This window comes from Lytechinus variegatus, chromosome 13, assembly GCF_018143015.1.
Source record: "Lytechinus variegatus isolate NC3 chromosome 13, Lvar_3.0, whole genome shotgun sequence".
NCBI classification, from domain to species: Eukaryota; Metazoa; Echinodermata; class Echinoidea; order Temnopleuroida; family Toxopneustidae; genus Lytechinus; species Lytechinus variegatus.
Window position 1 is genome coordinate 11,156,050 of NC_054752.1, and position 22,819 is coordinate 11,178,868.

The 22,819-nt window shown below is 36.3% G+C and overlaps 1 protein-coding gene and 1 non-coding gene across 2 annotated transcripts; both read left to right on the forward strand.

Annotated features, from left to right (window-relative positions):
* The first annotated feature begins 12,573 nt into the window (after positions 1 to 12,573).
* LOC121426470 (kappa-type opioid receptor-like) lies at positions 12,574 to 18,213 on the forward strand. The gene has a single exon (XM_041622790.1). The coding sequence runs from the start codon at positions 13,282 to 13,284 to the stop codon at positions 14,419 to 14,421; it is 1,140 nt and encodes a 379-aa protein (XP_041478724.1). The 5' UTR covers positions 12,574 to 13,281; the 3' UTR covers positions 14,422 to 18,213.
* TRNAV-CAC lies at positions 18,033 to 18,107 on the forward strand. Its single transcript has one exon. It is a non-coding gene; the product is annotated as a tRNA-Val (tRNA).
* Positions 18,214 to 22,819: the final 4,606 nt, after the last annotated feature.

Genomic DNA, 22,819 nt, shown 5'->3' on the forward strand with positions numbered 1-22,819 from the left:
AGTAATGTCCCGTCTCCCTTGTGACATCATATCGCGTCCATTTATCGTTCAGATTGTTCCACAGCCTATCACGGTAGCGAACCCGAGGGAAATATAGACTGGGAGGAAATAAGATGGACAAATACAGAGCGAATCGATGAAAATCTGTCTCATGGAAATAGGCAATCATGTATAGCAAGACGTGCAATACTTAGCGTCGATCCATGTCATAAAAAATCTTTGAAGTCACGAGGGGAATAGCCAATTGTAACCAGGGAAGTATAGTTTGTAAACTAATACACACGATGAAAAGGATATCATGGCATACATGTCATAGACCCCTTAGCAGCAGTAATCATAAATACCACTAATCACTTTCTAACGTTCTTTCATTCGTCATTTTATCATTTTTTCCTTTTAATTTTCATTTAAAGAGAAATGCCAGTAGTTGCAGTAAACACTGACTTCATGAGAAAGTCTGTAAAACAAGGCTTAATTGTCAGTATATCATCGAGGATCTAGATCTGGTACACTTACATAAACTGAACTTTGTGAAATATTGAAATCTATGCTGAAAAATGTTCACACTGAAGAATCACCAACACAAATGAGCGCACATGGGACAGTGTATAAGCATTGCTTTGAATGTCGGGTCCGACGCTTGACCCGAATCCTGTTTTTATTTGCTGCTTTCTCAGCACTTACACAATTTCTTCCCGAATCCTTTAGCACACATGTTTTATTTATACAGACACTTTGATGGTCATTTCATTGGATTCTGTACGAACTCATTTTGATATCGTTACCACAACTGGCATTTACCTTTAAAGTTACTAATCCCTCTTACTCCAGTGTTCGTATTTCGTTTTAATTGGAGAAAATCAGCCCAAAGAGCATGAAATAAGTGGGTTTTAATCTTGAAGATTCGTAATGGCTCCTGCTTGGCAAGCTTTCTTAAAACCATTCCACCCTCTTTATCTGTTATGTCATGAATTAATGATTTGGAGAATAGAACGATCTCCTATCACAGGTGTTATTTCTGAGAACTCATTTCATTTTCTTATAATAAAAAAGGAATAAATGCTAAAAAGGACTTCTTGCCGTAACGGATGTTTCACTTTTTGATACTTGAATTGTGCTTGCTTTGAGAGTGCGAAACACAATTATTAGAGTCAGTAAAATAAACAAAATATCGGCGGATCTAAGGGAAAGGGAGCTTCCTACCAAACATACAGAGAAACGTACACCACAAAGGAAAGATGGAGAAGTTTAGAAAAGGACTATCGTTTCATATGCTATTGTAAAAGGATATTATGACCAGTTTTATTTTTGGACGTTCTTATTTCCTGACAACCTACATGAATGGGTACCCGGGAGGAAGAAATTCCTCGAATGCTCCAGCGCCCGATCAAGGTAGCCGTGCTAATGCCGGGGGAAATAATAACATTATCATGTTAAGCAAGTCCCGCTGGGAGAACAGTCGTCAGTACTGGGGTGGCTACCCTGGGTAAAATATGACATTATTATTATTTCTAGTAGTGGTAGTAGTAGTAGTAGTAATAAAATGGATTTTTTCTTCCTAATGAAAATAAAATCACCATCACTCTAAGAATGGTGTATGTATCGTCTTAATATTTGAACCAACTGCGCGTATTTACTTGGTATGATACAAAAAAATCAAACATATTTATTTGAACTTTAAGTAAGTTACTTTAAGTTAAGTAACCGTTTTACTGTAGCACTTGGTAGCAAGAATATTCCTGTGTATGATGTTAGAAAGCTTCTTTTTTTACAGGCGTACGATACATTTGGTATTAGCTTTTAAAGGTTTATGACATCTTTGATATTTATAACAGATTGTTATGGTCATTGCAAGGTTAATGTATTCGGAATGTTTTAAACAAAATCGCCAGAATACGATTTTTCGTTAATTCCGATTCAAATTTAGTTGTCCAGCAAAAATAATGCATAAATTGGGTTTATGGTACATTGTAAAATGGGCAGCTCCTGAGCATTTCTTCATGTCTACATTTCATCAGGCGAAAGCTACCTGTACCATACATCCATTGGCCTATCGCAGGAAATATCAATAGTATGTGATGGAAATAAATTCAAATACAAATAAATGCAATTTTATTTAAAAATGTCTAGGTAAACCACTATTTTTTTATATGATAAAATGAATTGTGGATTCCTTGCCAGTACAACAACATGAAAAACACGGAAAATGAAGTTCATTTTCTAGCTTTAAACTTGATTAACAAAAAAAAAAAATCCAAATGGGCAACTACATGTATAGCTGCCAATGGCACGACAAGGTTATGGGCAACTATAGCTGCCAATGGCTCTGAACTAAGGAACTATGATTAATAACAAGTTTTACTTACCCAGGCTACCCTATTCAGCTTCCATGAACTATTCACCCTGGGGACCCTGCATAACAGAATCCTATTATTACCCTTCTACTTTCTAAAAAGGGGAATGCCTGACAAGAAGGAGAAAGGTCCAGTCTTTAAAGTCTTTGGTACAACTCATTTACGAATCGAACCCACGACTTCCCATTCGATATGAGGCTGGCGTTCTGCAACTGAGCTACCATATCCGGTAGGATACAACTGTCGTGATCTCTAAGGGGAATTCCATACATCTTCTTTCATTGTTTACAAATAATTTGATTACTTCTTCATCGATTTAAAACGACCTTGAGTCGAGTAGCACCGGAAACACAACAGTTGAGTGATTGAGGAAAAAAAGCGATCGAAGCACTTAGAGGGTAGTTTTGAAAGTAAAGTATACTCTGATGTTCAAGATAAAAAACGGCGATCCGCAAGGTTAATGAAAGTGTCTTCCAGCTTGTGACAGGGCATTAGACCCGAATGACAATTTGCCCCAAAAGGATTCATATTATCTTCAGTAGTGTCTTGGTAGTTGAAGATAAGTGTCATACTGATTTTGTATGAGTTGCATTCGTCATGTTCACTGAATCCATACAAGGAAGTTATCATATCTAATCAATCATATTCACTCTTTCTATTTTCCCTTTCAGAATTGCACCTTATATCTTTTGTGGTACATTTACGAATATCTTATATCGCTTATTTATTTTATTACTTCATTATAATATTTGTATATATCATATTGTGATACTTGTCCACCTGCCTACACTGATTGTACAACGATTTACTCTCCAGTTTGTCACTCTGAGATGTCTATAAATTCATTCATTTCATTTCATTTTTGTTAACTTTCTCATTCTTTGTCCAGATTTTTTAAAAGAAACTTGCCCTTGACCATTTAAAGCGTTTTTGGAAGAAATGTTAGCTATTCTTTTCTTTTTTCTTATTTTTTTTCTTCCAAGTTTTATACACAATTTGGGTAGTTTATGATTTTAAGTTAAACACACACACAAAACAGCGGAAACGCGGTATCTTATTCAAGGATGTTCATTTATCAACAAAACATAGCGTGGCCAATGGTCACGAGCCACGACGCCAAATGTCGACTTTGTCCCGTAAAGGACTTTAAGAAAAGTATACTACCGTTAATGAGATTGCAGGGATTTTAAGTGTTTAGTTCCAGGATAATCCCACACACATCCTGAACTATCAGGTATTCGGCGAGACTATTACTTCCCAATTTTCTTTCTATGATGTTTACCATGAATAGATGATGTGGAGCTATCTTGCAGAAGTGCGCATAACGAGGTACAGGCATATCATTGGCGCCAATCAGTGTGACCTCATCGGGGAAGAAGCAACAAGTGCAATCCGCTGACATCTGATGCAGCCCATAGGCAAATGCAAAATTACTTAGTTACCTATACGTCTTACCTTCGGTGATCGCAAGAGTGATAATGTTGGGAGATTCTCCCCAATATCGATTGAAGGAAGCCCGTTTTTGCTCTTGTATTAATTTGAGCTCAGGGATTTCCGAGGAAGGTTTGCGTCTGACGGCAACATCCGAGGAAGAAAAAAGTAACGGGCTGTTAGAAACGGTCATACCACACATCTTACTGCTATGCATGTGACATTTTAGATTTTAACGATGCTGGATAGCGAGTAAAAGATAGCAAGTAAACAACATATATGTATAGGCCTCTGTGATTAATACCTCGAAAAAAAAAAATTAAAAGGTCAAATGGGTGCTTTCTGATAATATCTCTCGTGACTTGTCATAGACGAATTCTATGCTTTGCATGTCGTTAAATGATACGGATCGTCGTAAATTCGCTTCATTACACTGTCCTTGAACGTGCTGCAGTATGGTTATCAGATAGTAAACGGAGTTTCTGACATAATCTTTACGGCAAAACTGTTGCTTCATCCAAGAGGCATGATTGATGCTCATTATCATATATTCCTCAACGTCAGGAGTGGATCCAGGATTCGCCAATATGAGGGGCATTTATTTTTTACAGGAAAATTTTGACGAACATACCAAAGAAGGTTTCCACTATTATATAGAGGTTATTTTCTTCTTAGGAAAATTTTGACCCAAAAGGTCTTTGCTTGAGGATGGCTCACATATTTCTCTAAAAATATATATTTTTTGGCCTCTAAGGGGGGGGGGATCATGTGCCCATACCTGGATCCGCCACTACTCAACGTGCAACTCCGTTCACATCACATCGCCATACAATACGAAATGTAGGGAATGGCTAGCTGCCCTAGGTTAATCACTTTACTGTAGGTTTTATATCTTATCAAAAATATTGTTTTGCATTCCATCTGGGACAATATACGCAAAGGCTGCAAAATTAAAGTAGGTGATGACACTAAATGCATCAATGGAACCTTTTATCCGGAAGTGATCCCATAACACACATGTACCAACGTGTATAAAACCCGGACTTGCCGATATGTTACCATCTAACTTAGATGCAACGAGGGGACCTAAAGGGATTTGAAGGCTTCCTTCACTTTTACCAAAACAAAGCGACAATGTTTTGTTTTTTTATGTTTTATTTAAAGATAATACGGGATTCAAAAACCTTTCACATGAAACTCTTTTCTATTTGGGGAATGCTGGTTAACGAATATTAGCTTAAAATCACCAATGCTTAACCATCAGATGGGTCTCCCGCGCTTTAAAACACTCTATTCCGTCCCATATGTGTATTGCCGAGCAGCATGAATGCGACATTCTAACCATTAGCCTAATCGCTCCACGGGCAGAACCAATTTATTCGATCTGACTGCTCATCTCAGTGTGACAAATCGAGCCCCATTAGGGCACAGCCGGTCCCAGGATGACCTTCAATTACAATCCGTTCCAGAGGTCAAGATAATGCTTTTGTATGTACATTGTAAAGCACCATGTGGGCAAACAACTGCACGATTCACATAAAAAAAGGTATTTAGTAGCAACTAATGTAGCATGATTCTGTTATATTTCTTGACTGGAGGTAATTTGTCGGTGTTTTACTAACATAATAAAGCTGATCCGATAACTCACTACTCCAGATTCATGTTATGTTTTTAAAATTATTTAAAAAATTGTCCACATGTGAAATCAGAAAAAACTGGCATCCAAAGTGAATTTAGATATTTTAGCGGGAAATTTCCTTATTATTTAAGTAAGTGGAAAAGGTGAACACTGAAACAGATGGGGATGGGCGGTAGATTAGGCAGAAGAGTGGAGAAACATACTAAATTTGAAAAAAAGTCCTGAATTAGAAAACGTAATTGGACATTATAAATAACTTTACATGTATACACGTTCCGTGGTAAAGTTGAAACATCGCATAAGAAGACACGATGGATGAGTGATTAATGTCCGATATTCATCGTGGAAAATTCTTAAAGATGTACAAATCGTTCGAATATATGACAATTCATATTGTAACCATATTGTAACCAGCAGTGTCAATAAGCATCAATCGGACATAGTCACTAGGGAAGACTAAAAGAGAAAACAAAATGAAGGATAGGAAGCCTAAATTGCTTGTTGTTTCGTGTAAGATAATAGGGCAGAATGGTAAAACCAAAACTTTTAATGACTCTTCCTTATTACTGCTCTCTCAAAGTCACCTGCTCTATAGACATTGCAATCGTCATACAAACTCTATGTAAGTATATATAAAGCCTACCGTATTGCAGTTGTCCTTTACAACATATATACAGTAAAACAGATAGCAGTACATGCATATTCTCGAAAGAGGTACCGAATCTCACATACATTGGTCAGTATAAAAGTCAATAGACCTCATCCAAGGTTGTAAGATTTAAAAAGGGTATAATCATGTATATTTTATCTTCTCATTTCTTTACAATATACATATTCTTTTGGGAATTGCGCATGTACAAGGCTTCTTGGCTTGATAAAACAACATCAATAACAGCACTATCAATAAAAAGACAGTGATTAGAATAATCATAATAACAACAAAAATAGTGATAGTGATAATATTGATCGCAATGGTAAGAATAATAGTGATAATACGGATAACAAAAATATTATTAATAATAATATTAATCTTTACAATCACAACAATAGTAATAATAATAACGATAAAAATGATATCATTAATATTAATAATAATAATCATCCTCACAAGTTTGCGTCGTTCGTAGCAATACGGGTGGTATAACACATTGTTCCATGTCAATGGATTTTACAGGCACTTGTTGCCCGCGCACAGCACATCCTAACCCTCCCCTTTGTCCAGAAATGCATGTAAAAAACCAACGTAAACACAGCTAATCCACAATCAATCAAAATCAGATGCCCATCAATCGGTAACTTCGCTGAAGATAGGAAGGCCTTTTTCTGTCTTTTATTCTGCTTTCTATCCGATTCTGTGGTGGGACACACTGTACACTGCAAAAACTCCAGTGTTGATTGAACACCAGCCCGGAATCTGCATGTATGTATGGTCCACACCAGAGAAGTGTTAAACAACACCGGTTTTTGGTATTAGTCTAACACCAGATAAGTCTTTATGCAATACCAATTTGTTTTAAAACAGCATTCGTTTGATTCCAAAATGGTGTTGTTTCAATACTTATCTGGTGTGGACATATATAGATTCCGGGCTGGTGTTAAATCAACATCGGAGTGTTTGCAGTGTACACTAAACATAAGATATTCAAGTGTTCAATGTCACCCGTATATTATTTTTACTTCAGCCAAAGCATAAACATATACACCAAAATAATCAGCATCACTCCTTATACCCTTGCTGGTATAGGTAACCCATCATGTTTTTTTCTCTTTATTTTGAAGATCTTATATATCTTTCCTCTACAATTTCAACTTATAACTTGACTTTATTGAGCGTACCGTATACTGCAAGGACAGAATATTAAGATATCATTAAAAACATAATGCCTTTTTGAAGCAGTCCCCCTTTTCCCATTTAACCGTCTGCTTTGTGGACATAGATGCATCGGAACTCATCGTGGTAAAGGTCACTTTTGCATTTCAATTTTACCTTTTTGACTCCTTTTACCCTCTCTGTTTATTTTCCCAGGGAAATTTATTCTAAAAACATGATTGGGAAAAAGATGACGAAGAAAGGTGGGTGGCATCCATTAGTTCTGTTTAAAAAATGAGTTAAAACTATACATCCTTTGGCGCTCGAGAAGGAAGAAAACATATCTGATGTTAGCTAAAACCAAAATTGATAGTAGCACTCTACTGTCGTTGCTGAAGATGAATCTACCATCATAAAAGATGCTCGATATTTTCCAGTATTCGCAAAATCATCCTGATTTGATATCAAAATGACAAAGCCAAAGATAATAATGATCAGGAACCGATCGGGGGGGGGCGGTTGGAAGATGTGGGCGTTCACAGTAAATTAATAAAATAAAAAAAATATAGGGGCCTTGTGGCACATTTTGTAGAATGCCTTTTAATATCCACCTTGTTTTTTTCTTTTTCTTTTCTTGGCCAATTTCACTTAATTTGGCAGTGATTACTGTTTTTTTTTCTTGGTCGTCAAACTTCTCGCACCCCGTAAAAACCCTACTCGGGATCCGCGCCTGATGGTAATCCTAAATGGTGGTAGTGGTGATGATAATAATGATTTTGGTGTTTGTAAAGCACAACAACAAAGTAATAATAATGATAATTATAACACCAACAATATTGATGATAATACTGACAAAGAATAGTGAAAAGGAAAAAAAGAAAAGATAACACAAGTGCATTATCATTTTTGTAATCATTATCCCCATCATAACCATTTTAAAGTCATAACAGATCACATGGTTAGCGCTGTTGATCTCGTCATCGTTTCCCCAAAATGTACATTTTCAAATTTTCACAGCTGAAGTATGATATCTGTCTAAATAAAGTTTCATTAAAAAATTATCAACTCACACTGCAATTGCGGCCCGGGAAACAACATGTTGCGATTTTGCACATTCGTACAATTAAATTCAATAATCGTAATAATTATTTCTCTCCCCTACCTTCAGATTAGATAAGCTAATAAAAAGCAATAGTTCTTGAATAACATCTACATAATAATAATAGGCTTTAATGGTGCAATATGAGTATCTTCAATTGAAGAAACTAACATGGATTCAGTGGTCATCATTATCCACCAAAAAATCATTCAGTGTGCAAAGAGGTGTTAGAGCTACGATGTTTTATTATATTGAATGTGGATTTTAGAGTTCGAAGTATTTTACATGAATAGGGCCTATTACACGTAATGGAAATATGCAAGCAAGATGGAACGTTTAGTTTGCAGAGAACGGTAGGCGACGATGACGAGTTAAATAAATGCATACATTCAAAAGGATTAAACAGTTAAAGCAAATTAATGATAATGTTAGAGAACAGAAGAGGAAGAATTTTGGGAGTAGCTATAATTTCAGTTTGAGAAGGACCTAAAAATAACCCAACGTTTGCTAAAGCATGGTTAAAGTACAAACATTCTTTGTTCAGAGTCTGATCGAAGAGATTGATAAAGAGACAAATCTGGTTTAACCTTGGACGCTCATCAAAGCGGTTCAACCAAATGATTTCGTTCCGCACTGCCTTCATCTCCCCAGGTACCTGATCACGGCACCCCTTCAGGAAAAGCAAAACGCAATATGCTAATAACCGACAGGACTACCCCACCTGCAGGGTTGGGGGAAATTACAATTGGATTAGGTCTGGTTGAGAAACTAAGATTTGAACATCGTGATTTGAACGAAATAACGTCATTGCCAGCGATTTCAGCGTTCCTGGGAGCTGTTTTTACATGTTTTAAGGTAGAATTCAAGGTTAGCCTTCGATCGATAGAAATATTGAACAATGGTTGGATGGAAATGGTAGAATTTGATATTATGAAACAAAAGAGATACAAAATATATGACCATCGTTTTATTTGATTAACGAGACGCTAGTTTTACATTCGACCATGAAAATGATATATTTATGCGTTTTATATTCATTTCAATGTTTGATGACGTGATTTATTATTTTTTTAACTAGGTATGAGTGTAAAAAATTGGGAAGGAGGGTACATTTAAAAATAAAGATAGAGCAGGAATTTTTAAAATTATTTTTATTCATCCCTGTCTCTAAAACACACACACATAAATAAGAGAAGCCCATCTCATGTTAGGCTTCACTATGTAAGGGTATGTATGTCTATCTCAGCTGCATTGGGTGTGTATGTATCATGGGGGTGCACAATTCAATTCAATTTCAATTCAATTTATTTATTTCACTTCCATCAAACAAAAACAAATTGTATACCATATATATAAAAATAAGTATTTGTATCCATTGCAAAGAAACAAAAATAATAATACATATGTTGTGAAAAAAAAACTTACACGATTTGGGCAACACATTGGAGGTTTTAAATAAGTATACTATTTTTCAATAGAAATTAAATTAAGATGGAAATGGAGGGACCCACTAAAAAGCAATGCTTGTACAATGTGGGCCCCTCAAAAATACATAACAAAACCATTAACAGAGTACAAATGCAGACATTTTTCAACTAGGTAGGAGTGCAATAATTGGCAAGGAGGGAACATTCCCGTCATCACAAGAGTGATCATCACAATTTTTTTTTCCCGTCATCACAAGAGTGATGACGGGAAAAAAAATCATTTTATTTTCTAATTTAAATATCAAAATATTTTCATTGCGTGCGAGTTTTGAATACATGAATTGAATAAAATAAATGTAGCAACAACAAATCAGGCATTTTGTTGTTGATCTGAATATCATCGTTTCCAACTCATTCTCTTTCACGTTGGGAGGTTATTTTTTGGCAACGCATATGAAAAAAAAACCCACAAAACCCCCTACAAGCAATGCAACTTCGTGAGAATGCCGTAAGTTGTTTTTCGAACCAGAAATCAGAACGGAAAGATTGTAATTGGTCAAGCCACAAGTTCAATACTATAAACAACGCATAACCTACGTGAACAGAAAATGCCTTTAAGCCTTCCAAATTAGATGTCAACATCTGAATATGCACGTTGCAATATACTGTTGTTCACATAGGCCCAGTGGTCGATACGGGGGGGGGGGGCACACATCTGTCCCGTGCCCCCCCCCTTGAGAGCCATAATCGACATTTGTAATGTAAATATGCCGTTATAACCCAAGTGTGGCGCCCCCTTTTGAAATTTAGGTACTTTTTTTACTTGTTAAAATGTCATCGGTAAAAATGCCCTCCCTTTTTGAGAATCCTGGGTCCGTCCCTGCATAGGCCTTTATAAATTTGAAGCTTGAAATGTTGACCAGAAAAGAAAATCATACTAGCAATCTGAAACAATTCCATCGTTGTATTTATATGATGCATACACATATTTCAGTACGTATTCAATCACTCTTTAAAGTTGAAATTAAGGAATTGGTGTTTGTGAGAGTAGTTAATATATTTCAAACGAGATATTTATATTAATCCATATAGTACCATTAATGAAGTGTACATATTTTTTCATAAATGCATAATCGCCTGTGTATACATGTAGATAATTTTAAAATTGCCAATTTATTAGATTTTTCAGAAACGTACTGTAGTAAAGGGGTAAGAATAACAGCATGCTTTAACCGCGGGCAAATCCATTCCATTGCACACCACTGTTGTTCTGGTTTGTTTTTCTGATCATCGGAGAGCTGCTATTCTTGGACTACGGTCTTTAGCAGAAATGGACAAATTACCATTTCAAGCGGGAATATACTCGACGTCACAACATCAACACAATGGGATATGAACAAAACAATTCCTTTCTGATTTGCTACCTCGTCCCTCGAGACATTTTTTTCAAGGGAGAATATGCTCTCGTCCGAATCATCCCAGTCGGGTCTTTGGAAGCAAATCTCGGATACGAGTAGATTGAAAGTGATTGGGGTTTGCCGACGTATCATGTAATGGTAATCGTGCAATTTGAAGGAAACTGGCGCAAAGCGATTCAGGGCACGTAAAATGCCCAATCGAACTTCGATAGAAATTGCTTGTTGTGCCATTTTTCTTTCCAATTTAGAAATGGCTATAGTGGATGTTTATTGTTTATATCAATATATAATGAATTTATGCCTAGAGCGCAATGTAAACATATCATACACTTTGTAAATTTTATTGCTTGTTGTTGGTCTTTGCGTCACCAGTTCCAAGAGTGCACTCTTAAAAGTGGAGGGATTCAGTGAATATAACTGGTAAAACGGCTGCACATCAGATTACAACAACTTCATAGTTCATATTTGATATAAAGAGAAAAGGGGTATAATACCATACCTCCTAAAATCCAAAGGCTTGACATATCAGCAGTTCTAAATCAAAGTATATATTCTCATCCATGTTGCAGCGTCAACGGTGGGTTTCTATATAATGCACAATCACGGTCAGCTATGTCTACCTTTTAAAAGCACATTGATTACGTCAAGTTTATATGTTTGTTTCTTACATAATATGCAATTCACGTTGTTGTGATATGTATAGTTAATAAAAAGTCAATTCTACTAGAACAAAATTGGGATTTTAGCAAATATATAATTAAAAGAAGCAAGTACAACACAAGAAAACAAATACACACATCAAAATTGAAAGAAAAATAAGAAATTATGACGTGTAAAAGTTTCGCATATTTTTTTCCTCACAATTTCGTAAAATTAGCAGAATAATAAAAAGTGATTAATATACAAATAAGAGATTGGATGCTCTCACAAACGCATTGTGTATTTTCATTGTGTTATTGTTGGAATATAGCAAATTGAATTTATTGCAATTTGGTAATTGCAGCGATGGCCAAAATATAAGTTAAGGGAGGAATAAAACAATACACGAAGGAAAAATGTCGCACAATTCATAAAATAAAATTTACACAATAAACGATAAGTGACGTCATCAGTTCCTTCGTTTGGCTACCGACGAGAGGTGAACAGAAACATTTTGTAAAATTAACATTAAAGCAAGCTTAAAAATGTGATGACATGCATGATATAAAGACAAGCAGCACTTGTTAACTTTCATTTTAATCCTTATTCAATGGGGGATAGTTTCGGAGAAATGACATGCAATTCAGGTCACGGTTTCAGTTGGGAAGCTTTAGAAGGAAAAACCCGTTTATATGCTTCTCGTTCGTCGGAACCTTCGTGAGCTAATGACTCTGTTTTTGTTTTCATGTTGCAGGTTTCAACCCCGCCACCTGATCCACGGCTGATCGTCAGAGCAACGAGTCGCGGCCGGAGGGGGGAAAGTACGAGGAGAGTAAACGAGGTGGAAAATAAATAACAGGGAGCCGAGCTTTGGAACAGTGTCCCGCAATCAGTGAACGACGTGCTACCCCAATTGGCTATCGACTGAAATCCGATGAGAGTTCGAGTGCGGAGATAGCCGCTCTTAGCATCGTGGTTTATTGATTAAGGGCACCGCGTGAACAAGATTTGTGCAAGGAGAACGTCTGGAAGATAACAACTAACTCTTCACATTGACTACCTCTCGTTCATCGCCATTGGGCAAAAAGTACGTGCGTGAAAGCCAATAGGATGCTGGCCAACTGAGCATGCGCGGTTGATGAATTCTGCCTGCGATGTTAAGGCACGCACTGCTATTATTTCCTCCGAAATGAAGTAGCGATATGATATAAGTGTGCGGAACGTGACTGGTTAAATCAATACAGCAACAAACGCACGTGCTGGCAGCCTTCCCCCATCGTCTTTCGAGGCAAGTTTCAACTGCACGTCAAATATAAGTGTATACCTGTGCTGGTGGTTTGATATATATCAAAGGAGGGAGCATGTTACTTGGTTGTATGCCAGCGTTGAAACGAAAAAATACACCACTATTGTTTTTATTGCATTGTTACCTTCAGGACATGGTGTAGCGGTCCACGGATCACCATGGAATCAAGTACTTTTGAAACGGAGACGTACTACCCCGACAATGGGACAGAGAATATTTTGGAAGAAAAACCTGAAGTGGTTTTCTGGGCTTGGTTCCAGATGATGTGCCTTGTACTTGCCATAGTGGGATTCCTCGGTAATTTACTGGTGGTCCTCGTCATCATCCGACAGCAACGGCGCCGGACGAGTACGGATAAACTTATCCTCGCACTCGCCGTCGCAGACCTCCTCACTTCAATCTTCATCATCCCCATCCCTACCCCGTCCAGCCTTCCATACGGTGTCCTAGGTGAACTCTACTGCAAAGTCGTATATTCATCTGTGTGCATGTGGATTTCAATCATGGCATCGGTTTTTACGTTAATCATGATATCAGGTGAGCGTTATGTTGCTGTCTGTTATCCATTTCGCTACCAGCGACTATTTGCCGGTTATCGCCCGGATATCATTCTCTGTGTAATTTGGATCATATCTTTCATAATCAACACAAATAGCTTTTATGTATCGTTCGTTGACACGCCAGGTGTGAATTGCACTGTTAAATTTCCAACACCGGAGTTTCAAATGTTCTTTGGTATCGTCTTATTTTTGGTGGAATATCTCATTCCCGTCATAATCATGCTCATGGCAAACGTATACACAATTCGCGCCTTAAACCATCAAGCCAGGTCCTTGGTGGCAAAGCGAGACAAGAGATCTGGCCCGGCGTTAAAGCTTCTACAAGCGCGGAGAAAAGTCATCGAAATGCTCTTTGTTGTGGTGATAATATTTGTTATTTGTTGGACACCCGATCAAATAGGATATCTTGCCTTCAACATTGGCTTAGTGGAGGTCGATTTTCTATACAGTCCAGTATACAGGTCGTTTGTAGCTCTCGCCTTCTGTAACTCCTGTGCAAACCCTTTTATTTATGCAGCACGGAACCCCAATTTCAGGCGAGCCCTCAAGGAATTGGTCATGTTTTCCCCTATTGGTGGATCCATTTTCAACCAAGGAGGACCTGGTTTCACTGACAGATTTGAGTTAAGCCAAACACAGGGCACTATAAGAGGTGTTCTAGTGAACGGCAGAAAACCTTCTTTGCAAGGTTGTCTGGATGTCCCAGAAACATCCCAAAAGACGGCATCAACCATGTGAAAAGACTCACATTTTCTAATATTTGAAAAGTTATGGGAACTGCCATGTCTTATCATTGCCACATCTTTTGGTTGTCAGGATGACAGGAAGCAATTCAGGAAAGCGATAGTCCAAACGAGCACGATGATATCTACCGAGTGATTGTATGATATTTTTTTTCCTATGACCAGCGTTATGGGAAAGTGAAGAAGGATACGTGAACGTGACCAATATCTTACACTGGATCGTAATGCTCACAACAATGATTAGTTTTTCTCGTATGCAACAATCAATCTTGCCACTGCTTTGCAAAATGCAACGGAGAGGAAATGCAACACCAACAGAAATCCAGGCTACCACTCAAGATTTAATTATAGTGGAGTCCAGTCAAGCTTTCGCCAAAAAAATAAAAACTTCACAACACGCACGCGTAATTATTACATGTGGTTATCAGTGAATGAACACACCGGGTATATATCTCTTTTATCCGTCTATGAAAAAAATATTTCGAGTGGAACATTCTATGACGACACAGCGACATAAATGTACTGTCGAGAACTGATGTGGGTCGAGAGACAAGGGAGGGCTTAAGATCAGATATGGACTGGTTGTCCTTTATATTGACCCATCTATCATAATGTCATAATGAACTCTGATCGGATTTGTGTGTCATAACATTTATGTCAGTACAAGGGACCACTGTTCACCATCCTTTATTGTGATGCGACATTGTACCGAATGGGGGTATCTACAGATTCGGACGCTCAATTGTACAGAGAGTAATATATGGATTAATCTAGATTTATGTTTTGTATTTGGAAGAAAAGGATTTGTATGTCAAATATATTATATTGCATTTTTTTTTCATTTTACCAAAAAGGGTTACAGATCATTTATATTTCGACACAGCACTATAGCCCATGTGCTGACAAGAAGGTTTTTTTTGTTCTTGTAAAAAATAATCATATTGGACATTTTTTTTCAATCAAATTACAGGGCCAAGGTTAAATCTTCAAATAACAGCATTTAGTTTGATAAAAAAAGTGGTTTTATGTCAATGGAATTGCATTAATGTTTAAGGTGACATACTTTAAAGCATATAATTGCAGTTTACCAAACGAACTTTTCATTGATAATTTTTAATGAAAAGAAACATTGGTGCTCTCCGTCTTATGGAGCAGATATGAAAAATGGTCAGGGTGGTACGAAGTTCTGCACTCTCACACGTCTTATTGTCTTAGTATCGTGATGTGTTCTTTTGGGGTGAAATTAAAACATTTTTACATGGAGCGTTCATAAGACGCCGAATGTCCATATGAACTAGTTTTAGATATCTTATGGCATAACAACTTGTTTTAAGATGAAAATAATGAATCAATCAGATGCTTACAAATAAAATAAAAGACGCGTTCCCTTAGTTCAGTATTCGTGGCTAATGGGGCATTGCAAGAAACTTGCGATCAATTCTATTTTCGTCCCCGAAGTCAAGCATATGCCATGCAATCAAGTGCAAATTTGCCATTGATTGCTAATCTGCTCCATGAAACAAGGAGTGTAATCTGATTCGATAAAGTCAAAAGTAATCACTCAACTAAAAAACTGCAACAGAATATTTGCGATTGATTGCAAATATTTTCTTGCAACACCTCCTTAGTCATTTAAGGAGGACTTTGGTTATTTGAAGTCTAATCATTATTTCTCACAGATTAATCTATCAAGTAAATTCGCCATGAGTCCACTCCTTGTCATTCCTCAATTATGGACAGGGCGATCAGAATAGTTAAAAAGATAATTGATGTTGTAGATTTGGATATTTTCTGCTAACAAGAAAAGGTGGGAAAATAAAAATAATAAATAAATAAAGAAAGAAATTAAAAAGAAAATTCGTACGAAATTAATAGTTGATCTGTCGATTAACATATCACCTAATAACGTTTATTTTCGGTCACGGTTTGTGAACACACGACTGTACGACATGCACTTCCAAACGTTGATCCAATTTAATAAACAGACAACACAGTAAGAACAATCAGATACAAATAATATTTATAGCGCTTTTCTTAAAAATGTCAATCCTTATACATTATTATAAAGATTCTAAAGAAAAGCGCTATCAAATAGAGATTATATATTCATCTTCCCCGAGGTCAATGAGGGCGATAATGCTGATTATGTAGTCGTAAATTTCATCCAAAATTGGAAATATATACACGCAATATTGTTTATTTCCTAGTTCATTGTTATGTTTTTTTCCCTTGACGTTGATTAGATAGTAACTGTTCAGATAGAAATTAATGATCGAGCTGTTTCAACGATCTGTGGAAACTGCGCAAAAATTTAGACAGAAAGAAAATTTAATCGAATTTATGTTTTATTCTACCATTTTCCGAATTCATGAATAATGGAATTTTTGATAATATATACTATTTGTTATGCCATGTAATAGCATAAAAATTATACACACCATTGGGGGCATTAGTAAAAAACGTTCGTGGTAGATTAAGAGTAGTTCTAACACTCTGCCTCAAAAATTGTTCCGTTCCAACTGTAATTCAAATTTGAACAATCGCTTGGGATGTGTATCAATTTTAGTTTTATACTAGACACAAATGGAAGAAAATGATTGGAAAAGTTAAGAAGCATTCCAAAGCAAGCAAAAATGAAGTGACTATATTTTTTGTTTAACTTACTAAATAGGAGTTCATTTAGAATTGGACACGACGTTATGTAGAAATCATTCATTATTGAACCCATGGTAGTGCTGCTACTCCATGTTCGTAGCAGCCGAGCGAATTCTCCGCACAGAGGGAAACATATATATCTATCGTCAAATGGTTTTCTCTGAGTATCATGTTCCGAATGTGTCTTTCAGTTTACAGTGATAGTCGCACATATTCAACAGAAAAAGGTTGGATAACACATTGGGCCGTGTATTTACGCCATATTTCGAAATAAAAGTCTACTCCAAAAATCAAGTTCAGGAACACCAGAGCAGTAATGAAAATCACATTTATTATTTAAGTTCTAATAATTAAATCACTGGAAAAAACGACATGATTTTTGTATGATATTTTTTCTTTCTTTTTTTTTATACAAACTTGGTTTTCACCTTCGACAAGACTATGGAAACATGGCTGATACGCAATTTGTTCCGCAAAAACTCAGGCTTAAAATAACCGTTTTACAAACTCTGCTTAGCATTTGCAGTTAAATTCATGTCCCTGATATCTATGAAGTGCAGTACCGGATGATTTTATCATGTTTTATGCGTAATCAGTTGGTGGATGACGGTGAATCTGCGAGTGTGGGTATGTAGGCATGTGCCTGTTGGTCTGCGTGGTTGTGTGGATGAAGAAAGTTCTGTGTCTATGTATTTGCGTTTGTCTGAAATTAACGTTAAACCTTGTAATCCCCTGTTAAGTTGCGAAAGAACTTTGTTATAAGATTAAATATTTCAATTATGATCAGTATAAAATGTAAATACTCCATATCATGCTAGATATTGAACTTAGTATGATACCATGATACACGTGTTATCCTGTGTAGAAAGACTTAATTGGTCTTTATTTTGTATTTCGAAGAAAGCCCCTTTTAGATATTCCTTCGATTGGGAGTTACTTGGAACATGCCACTGGTGTGTTGGCTCAGTAGGTAGAGCGTCCGTCTCACAAGCGGGAGGTTGCGGGTTCAAACCCCGACCGCGTCAGACTAAAATACGTTAAAAGATGGGAGTTGCTGCTACCCTGTTTGGCGTTCAACGAATAAAGGGATAGAGCCTCGTCGATCTGGCGCTGCACATATATTTTTTTTCATCTTTTAAAAAACCTTTTTTTTTTCTTTTCCATGAGTGTTTAAATTGATTTGTGAAGTAAGAACGTTCATCTGATGTGACATCTACTTTCACAAATTTTACAAAATCAACGATTTAAACTTAACGTTATGTAATAGATTGTAAAATGTACTTAGGTATAAATGTTCCTTTTGAATTAAATGAAGATATACAAGAATGGATTGTCGTTTATCATATAGAATTTTATCAATGGCTACTGAAAAATACACCAACGTCAACAAAAAACTACGCAGTTAAATGAAGAATAAAAGAATATGACGACGGAGTGACGAATTGCGAATTGTTAAAATGTAATGATGCAATTGATGGAGTGGAGAAATATGGACATGTTCTTATTTCAAAACCATATATACAAATAGATAAATAATTTTCTTATACTAATGTATGAACGATTAAAATGAAAAATAAGTCATTTCACTTCACGTTACCTACGTGATGCTTTTCTAATACCTATCCTTTTTTCACGGCGTATCAATCTTACTTGACACGCTTGATGTGTATGAATACTTACACCAAAAATGAGTAAATATTATGAAACTTACTTTCAGTAAATATTGGTTTATCCCTTTGTGAAAAGAGGCTCTATGTGATTATTTGAATGATATAAATATTTAGGTATGGATTTGATCTGTGCTGCGCTAACATCATTCTGGTTTCTGGCTATTTGCGTTCTTGTCGCATCAGGTTGCTTACGTCAGTGTACATAGTATTGCCGAGACGAACAACTAGTTTAAATAACGCCTTTTCAACGTGTTTGCTATAAAAGATGAATATCAATGTATTTTTACATTAGGATGCAAGGGGAAAATTGCTGTAGAAATCGAATAATTTTGCCATACTTGATTTTCCATGCACCCCAGCGACGAAACGTTTAAAGAAAGTGTTTTCGCCGCAGGTTGGTGCTTTGACAAAGAATTGTTCTCTAAAATACCAGAAACGAACGCATATCCTTGAGAAGATGCAACGTGAGAGAGAAGACCCCCGTGTGCTATAATTCCCCTTTCGGTTCCGGGAACGCTGAGACTTCATTAGTTATTGGCGTACCAAAATGGGATGAAGCAAAATCTAATTTGTTCATCACAGTCTATCACCTGTTTGGCCAACGGCATGTCAATGAACGTTCACTAGCCGATCTTTGGTGTGAAGGGATTGGGGGAAGGGTATAGGGGATGGGGATATCAAGTTATGCTGGGTTTGCAGAGCGCGGGTAAGGGGTTCCTCATTGCATGCAGCCCCCCCCCCTGTATTCCTTAAAGCTGCCTATGCTAGACGACTAGTAAGTTTCGTCAATAGAAAATACCTCCAAAACAAACTGAATAAAATCTCGAATGCCTGGTCAACTGGACAGTATACAAAATTCATTTCTTTCATTACACACAATCCCCCCCCAAAAAAAAACCCTGCTTCCCCCATTACTTAATCTCTGTGCAACGTTGTTTTTAGACTTTCACCCCCAAACCTTGGTATTTTACTCGATTAAACATTTTAAAGTTGATTCTGAATAAAACGAAGAACTGAATTAATATTTGAAAAAAGAATCAGGGAGAATGTGCAAACAAATGATCTTATTGATTTTCTAGCTGCAAACTTTATTGAAGAATCAGTTTCCGGGAAGTACACGTGACATAGTTTCGTGACTATCCCAGTTTCGAAATTAGTAACAAGGTAAAGTATTGAAGCAAGCCTTAAGTCATATGGATTTTCAGAAATACACCGATACGCATTTCCCTTCCTGGAATCGTTTACTGAATTGACAAAGGAATGTAGGTTTGAACGATGTGAAGAAAGGAACAAAAGAATCAGTTTTCCCAAGAAAGATTTTAGAGGAAACTTTCAGAAGCAACAAGAGATGATTTTTTTCCTACCCAGTACGTATGTTCATCAAGTAGGTACGGCTCGTTGAAAATCCCTTTGCCGCGCTTTCTTTTAGTGAAGGGGGAAAATTTCCGAGCAAAGCTAGATAGCCATGTGAAATCAAGTAGCGTCCATGTTGTAGTTTTATTTTAGCTTCTTTCAGGAGAAAAAGGTTACTGAGTGGACGTAATCATGGTAATGAAGGGATTGAAAAAAAGTGTTTGGCAATTTTAGGAATTCCTAGATGCTGTAGACATAAATTAATTAATGTAAGATTTGATTGCTTAACCTTGAAAAAGTACTCTCCCAAAAACGCTGTCCTGGAGACTTTGTCTCAAGTCATTGAGAAAGACTGTAATGCATCTGAGAATCAAAGTATTATTAAGGCTTTTGGAGAAAAACTACTCGTCATTGTTACTATAGCAATGTACTGTGTACAGACGAGTTAATAAAACATTTATTTATAGTCCCAAATACCCATTTTTGTTAATATGAATTTTCAATCTTCTCGAAAAACCTTCGGATTATTGTACAGCAAAAGGATGCATGCATCCCGGACAGTTTCGGATTTCTACAAAACTAGCAATATCTATAACGTCTTTCCCATAATTTATGCTGCTTGCGAAGAGATCGAATGGCTAAAGTTTAAAAAAGACAATCAATGAAAACGAATTACAGATGTAACGAATATTACCCTTTTGTTAGATATTAAATTATCAATATCGGGCCAATTCATAATAAGCATTTTAACCTACTGAAATATATGGATTTGTTAATTGAATTTTTAAAACTTTGGGGTGGTTGTAGGATGTGAATGACATTTGCTAAAGTGCACATTATATTTTTTCATGAAGGTTCATTTTTAGTGTACTTATTAATCCAAAATAAGTAAGAATAATGAAATAATGAAGTGTCGTCCTCTGTAATTTAGAAATAATGATAAATATCCTTAATTGCTATTTCAGGTATTATCTATTCTGTCTTACCAAAAACGTCGCGGTATCATTCTTAGAGGTTAGTGGAATTAATATATATATATATATATATATATATATATATATATATATATATATATATATATATATATATATATATATATACATATACATTTTTTCATACATACGAAGTAAATCTGTATTGCACAAAGGAGGTAGCTAATCAAATACAATGTCCCAATTTTTTTTTTTCAATGTCATGGAATACGAACAGAGTAACTTTAGGTAACACTCAATTGTTATTTCGTACAATGTTTCATTTTCAAAATTGAATTTAATCATGGCATGTGATTTTTTTATGAATCCATGTTTATTTTGAAAGAAAAACACATTGGAATAATTTCCGTTAACCTTTACAACACCTTCATGTCACGGCGCGCGCCGTCTGTTCTTGGTTAGTAGGTCCTCAAGCCGGTGCCTTTGACCTAGTTAGGTGATACATACACCCTTCACATGCGTCATGAAATACTTCTTTTCCGACTGATGAAGTGAGTACAAGAGAGAGAGAAAGAGAGAAATATAGAAAGAAAGAAAAAAACCCTCATAGGTTTGAGTTTCACGTGGGTTTCCTTAGTATTTTATATCACTTTGTATTATTTTGTTCATAGCTGTTTGTTTGCAATGTATACAAGGACAAGGGGACATGATTTTGATTGGTCAGGAAAAAAAGGGGGCAGATGGCAAAGTTGCCATTTATCTTTCGGTAAATGTAGTTCTACTTTGTTTATGCAACCTTGCCATACTGAAAATGTCATTTCTTTCCTATACTCTATAATGAATTTACATACGCCATTCACCCAACGCAAGGTATTGCTCTTTGCCAATTATTTGATTATTATTTATTTTTTATTGAATTATGGTAGGTTGTCTGCAAAATCTAACAAAAGGTTATTCGTTAGTCAAACCGCGTACCTCCGTCTTGAAACCGCAAAGAGTGTCTGAGAATTTCATCGCAGACAGATCTAAAAAATATTAAGCTTCTGTGGAAGCTACAATGTCCCTTTTACATTTTTTCTTCAGTTTGTCGAGAACGAAACTGACTTTTCATTTCCCTACCCCCATTTAAAAAGGAAATGAAACTGCATACGCAATGTTATCCTTACATTAAATAGTTAGGGTAGATAAATATTCTTGATATGAAAATGATATAAATAAATATCCTTGATTTGTGGAATTATGTTTTCCCCCTAATTCTTCTATATAATGTTTACAAATGACTAAACTTTGAATTGTGCAATTTGTGTGTGTTTTCGCTCGTATACACGTTAAAACACACACGCACACACGATATAACGACACAAACCTCCATTCTATTGTGTGATTTCTTTAAGGCTCTAATGAAACGGAAACGGAAACGAGACAGAAACATTTTAGATTTTCCTCTGAAAATTAATAGAGGAAAATCAACGCCCCAGGTCGGTGACCCCCTATCAAAGACAGTCGTCACCTGAAGCATCTGTTAACTACAAGCGGGTTGATTTGATAATACTGCGGCTGGGCTGTACACATTTGAATGAATGCTGACAGCGAAGAGAATGTTGTGCCAGTCGAGTAACATTGCCCGAAAGGGATATGTATAAGGTGGGGGAGGTTACTTGAAGCGTCTAAAATGCACCTTGTGGAGATGTTTGCAAACCTTGAGGGCTTGGTAAAAGAGGATATGTGACCCAGCTTTGTTTTCAGCTATTTAAAGTTTGATGAAAACTTTACTTTGGCCGGG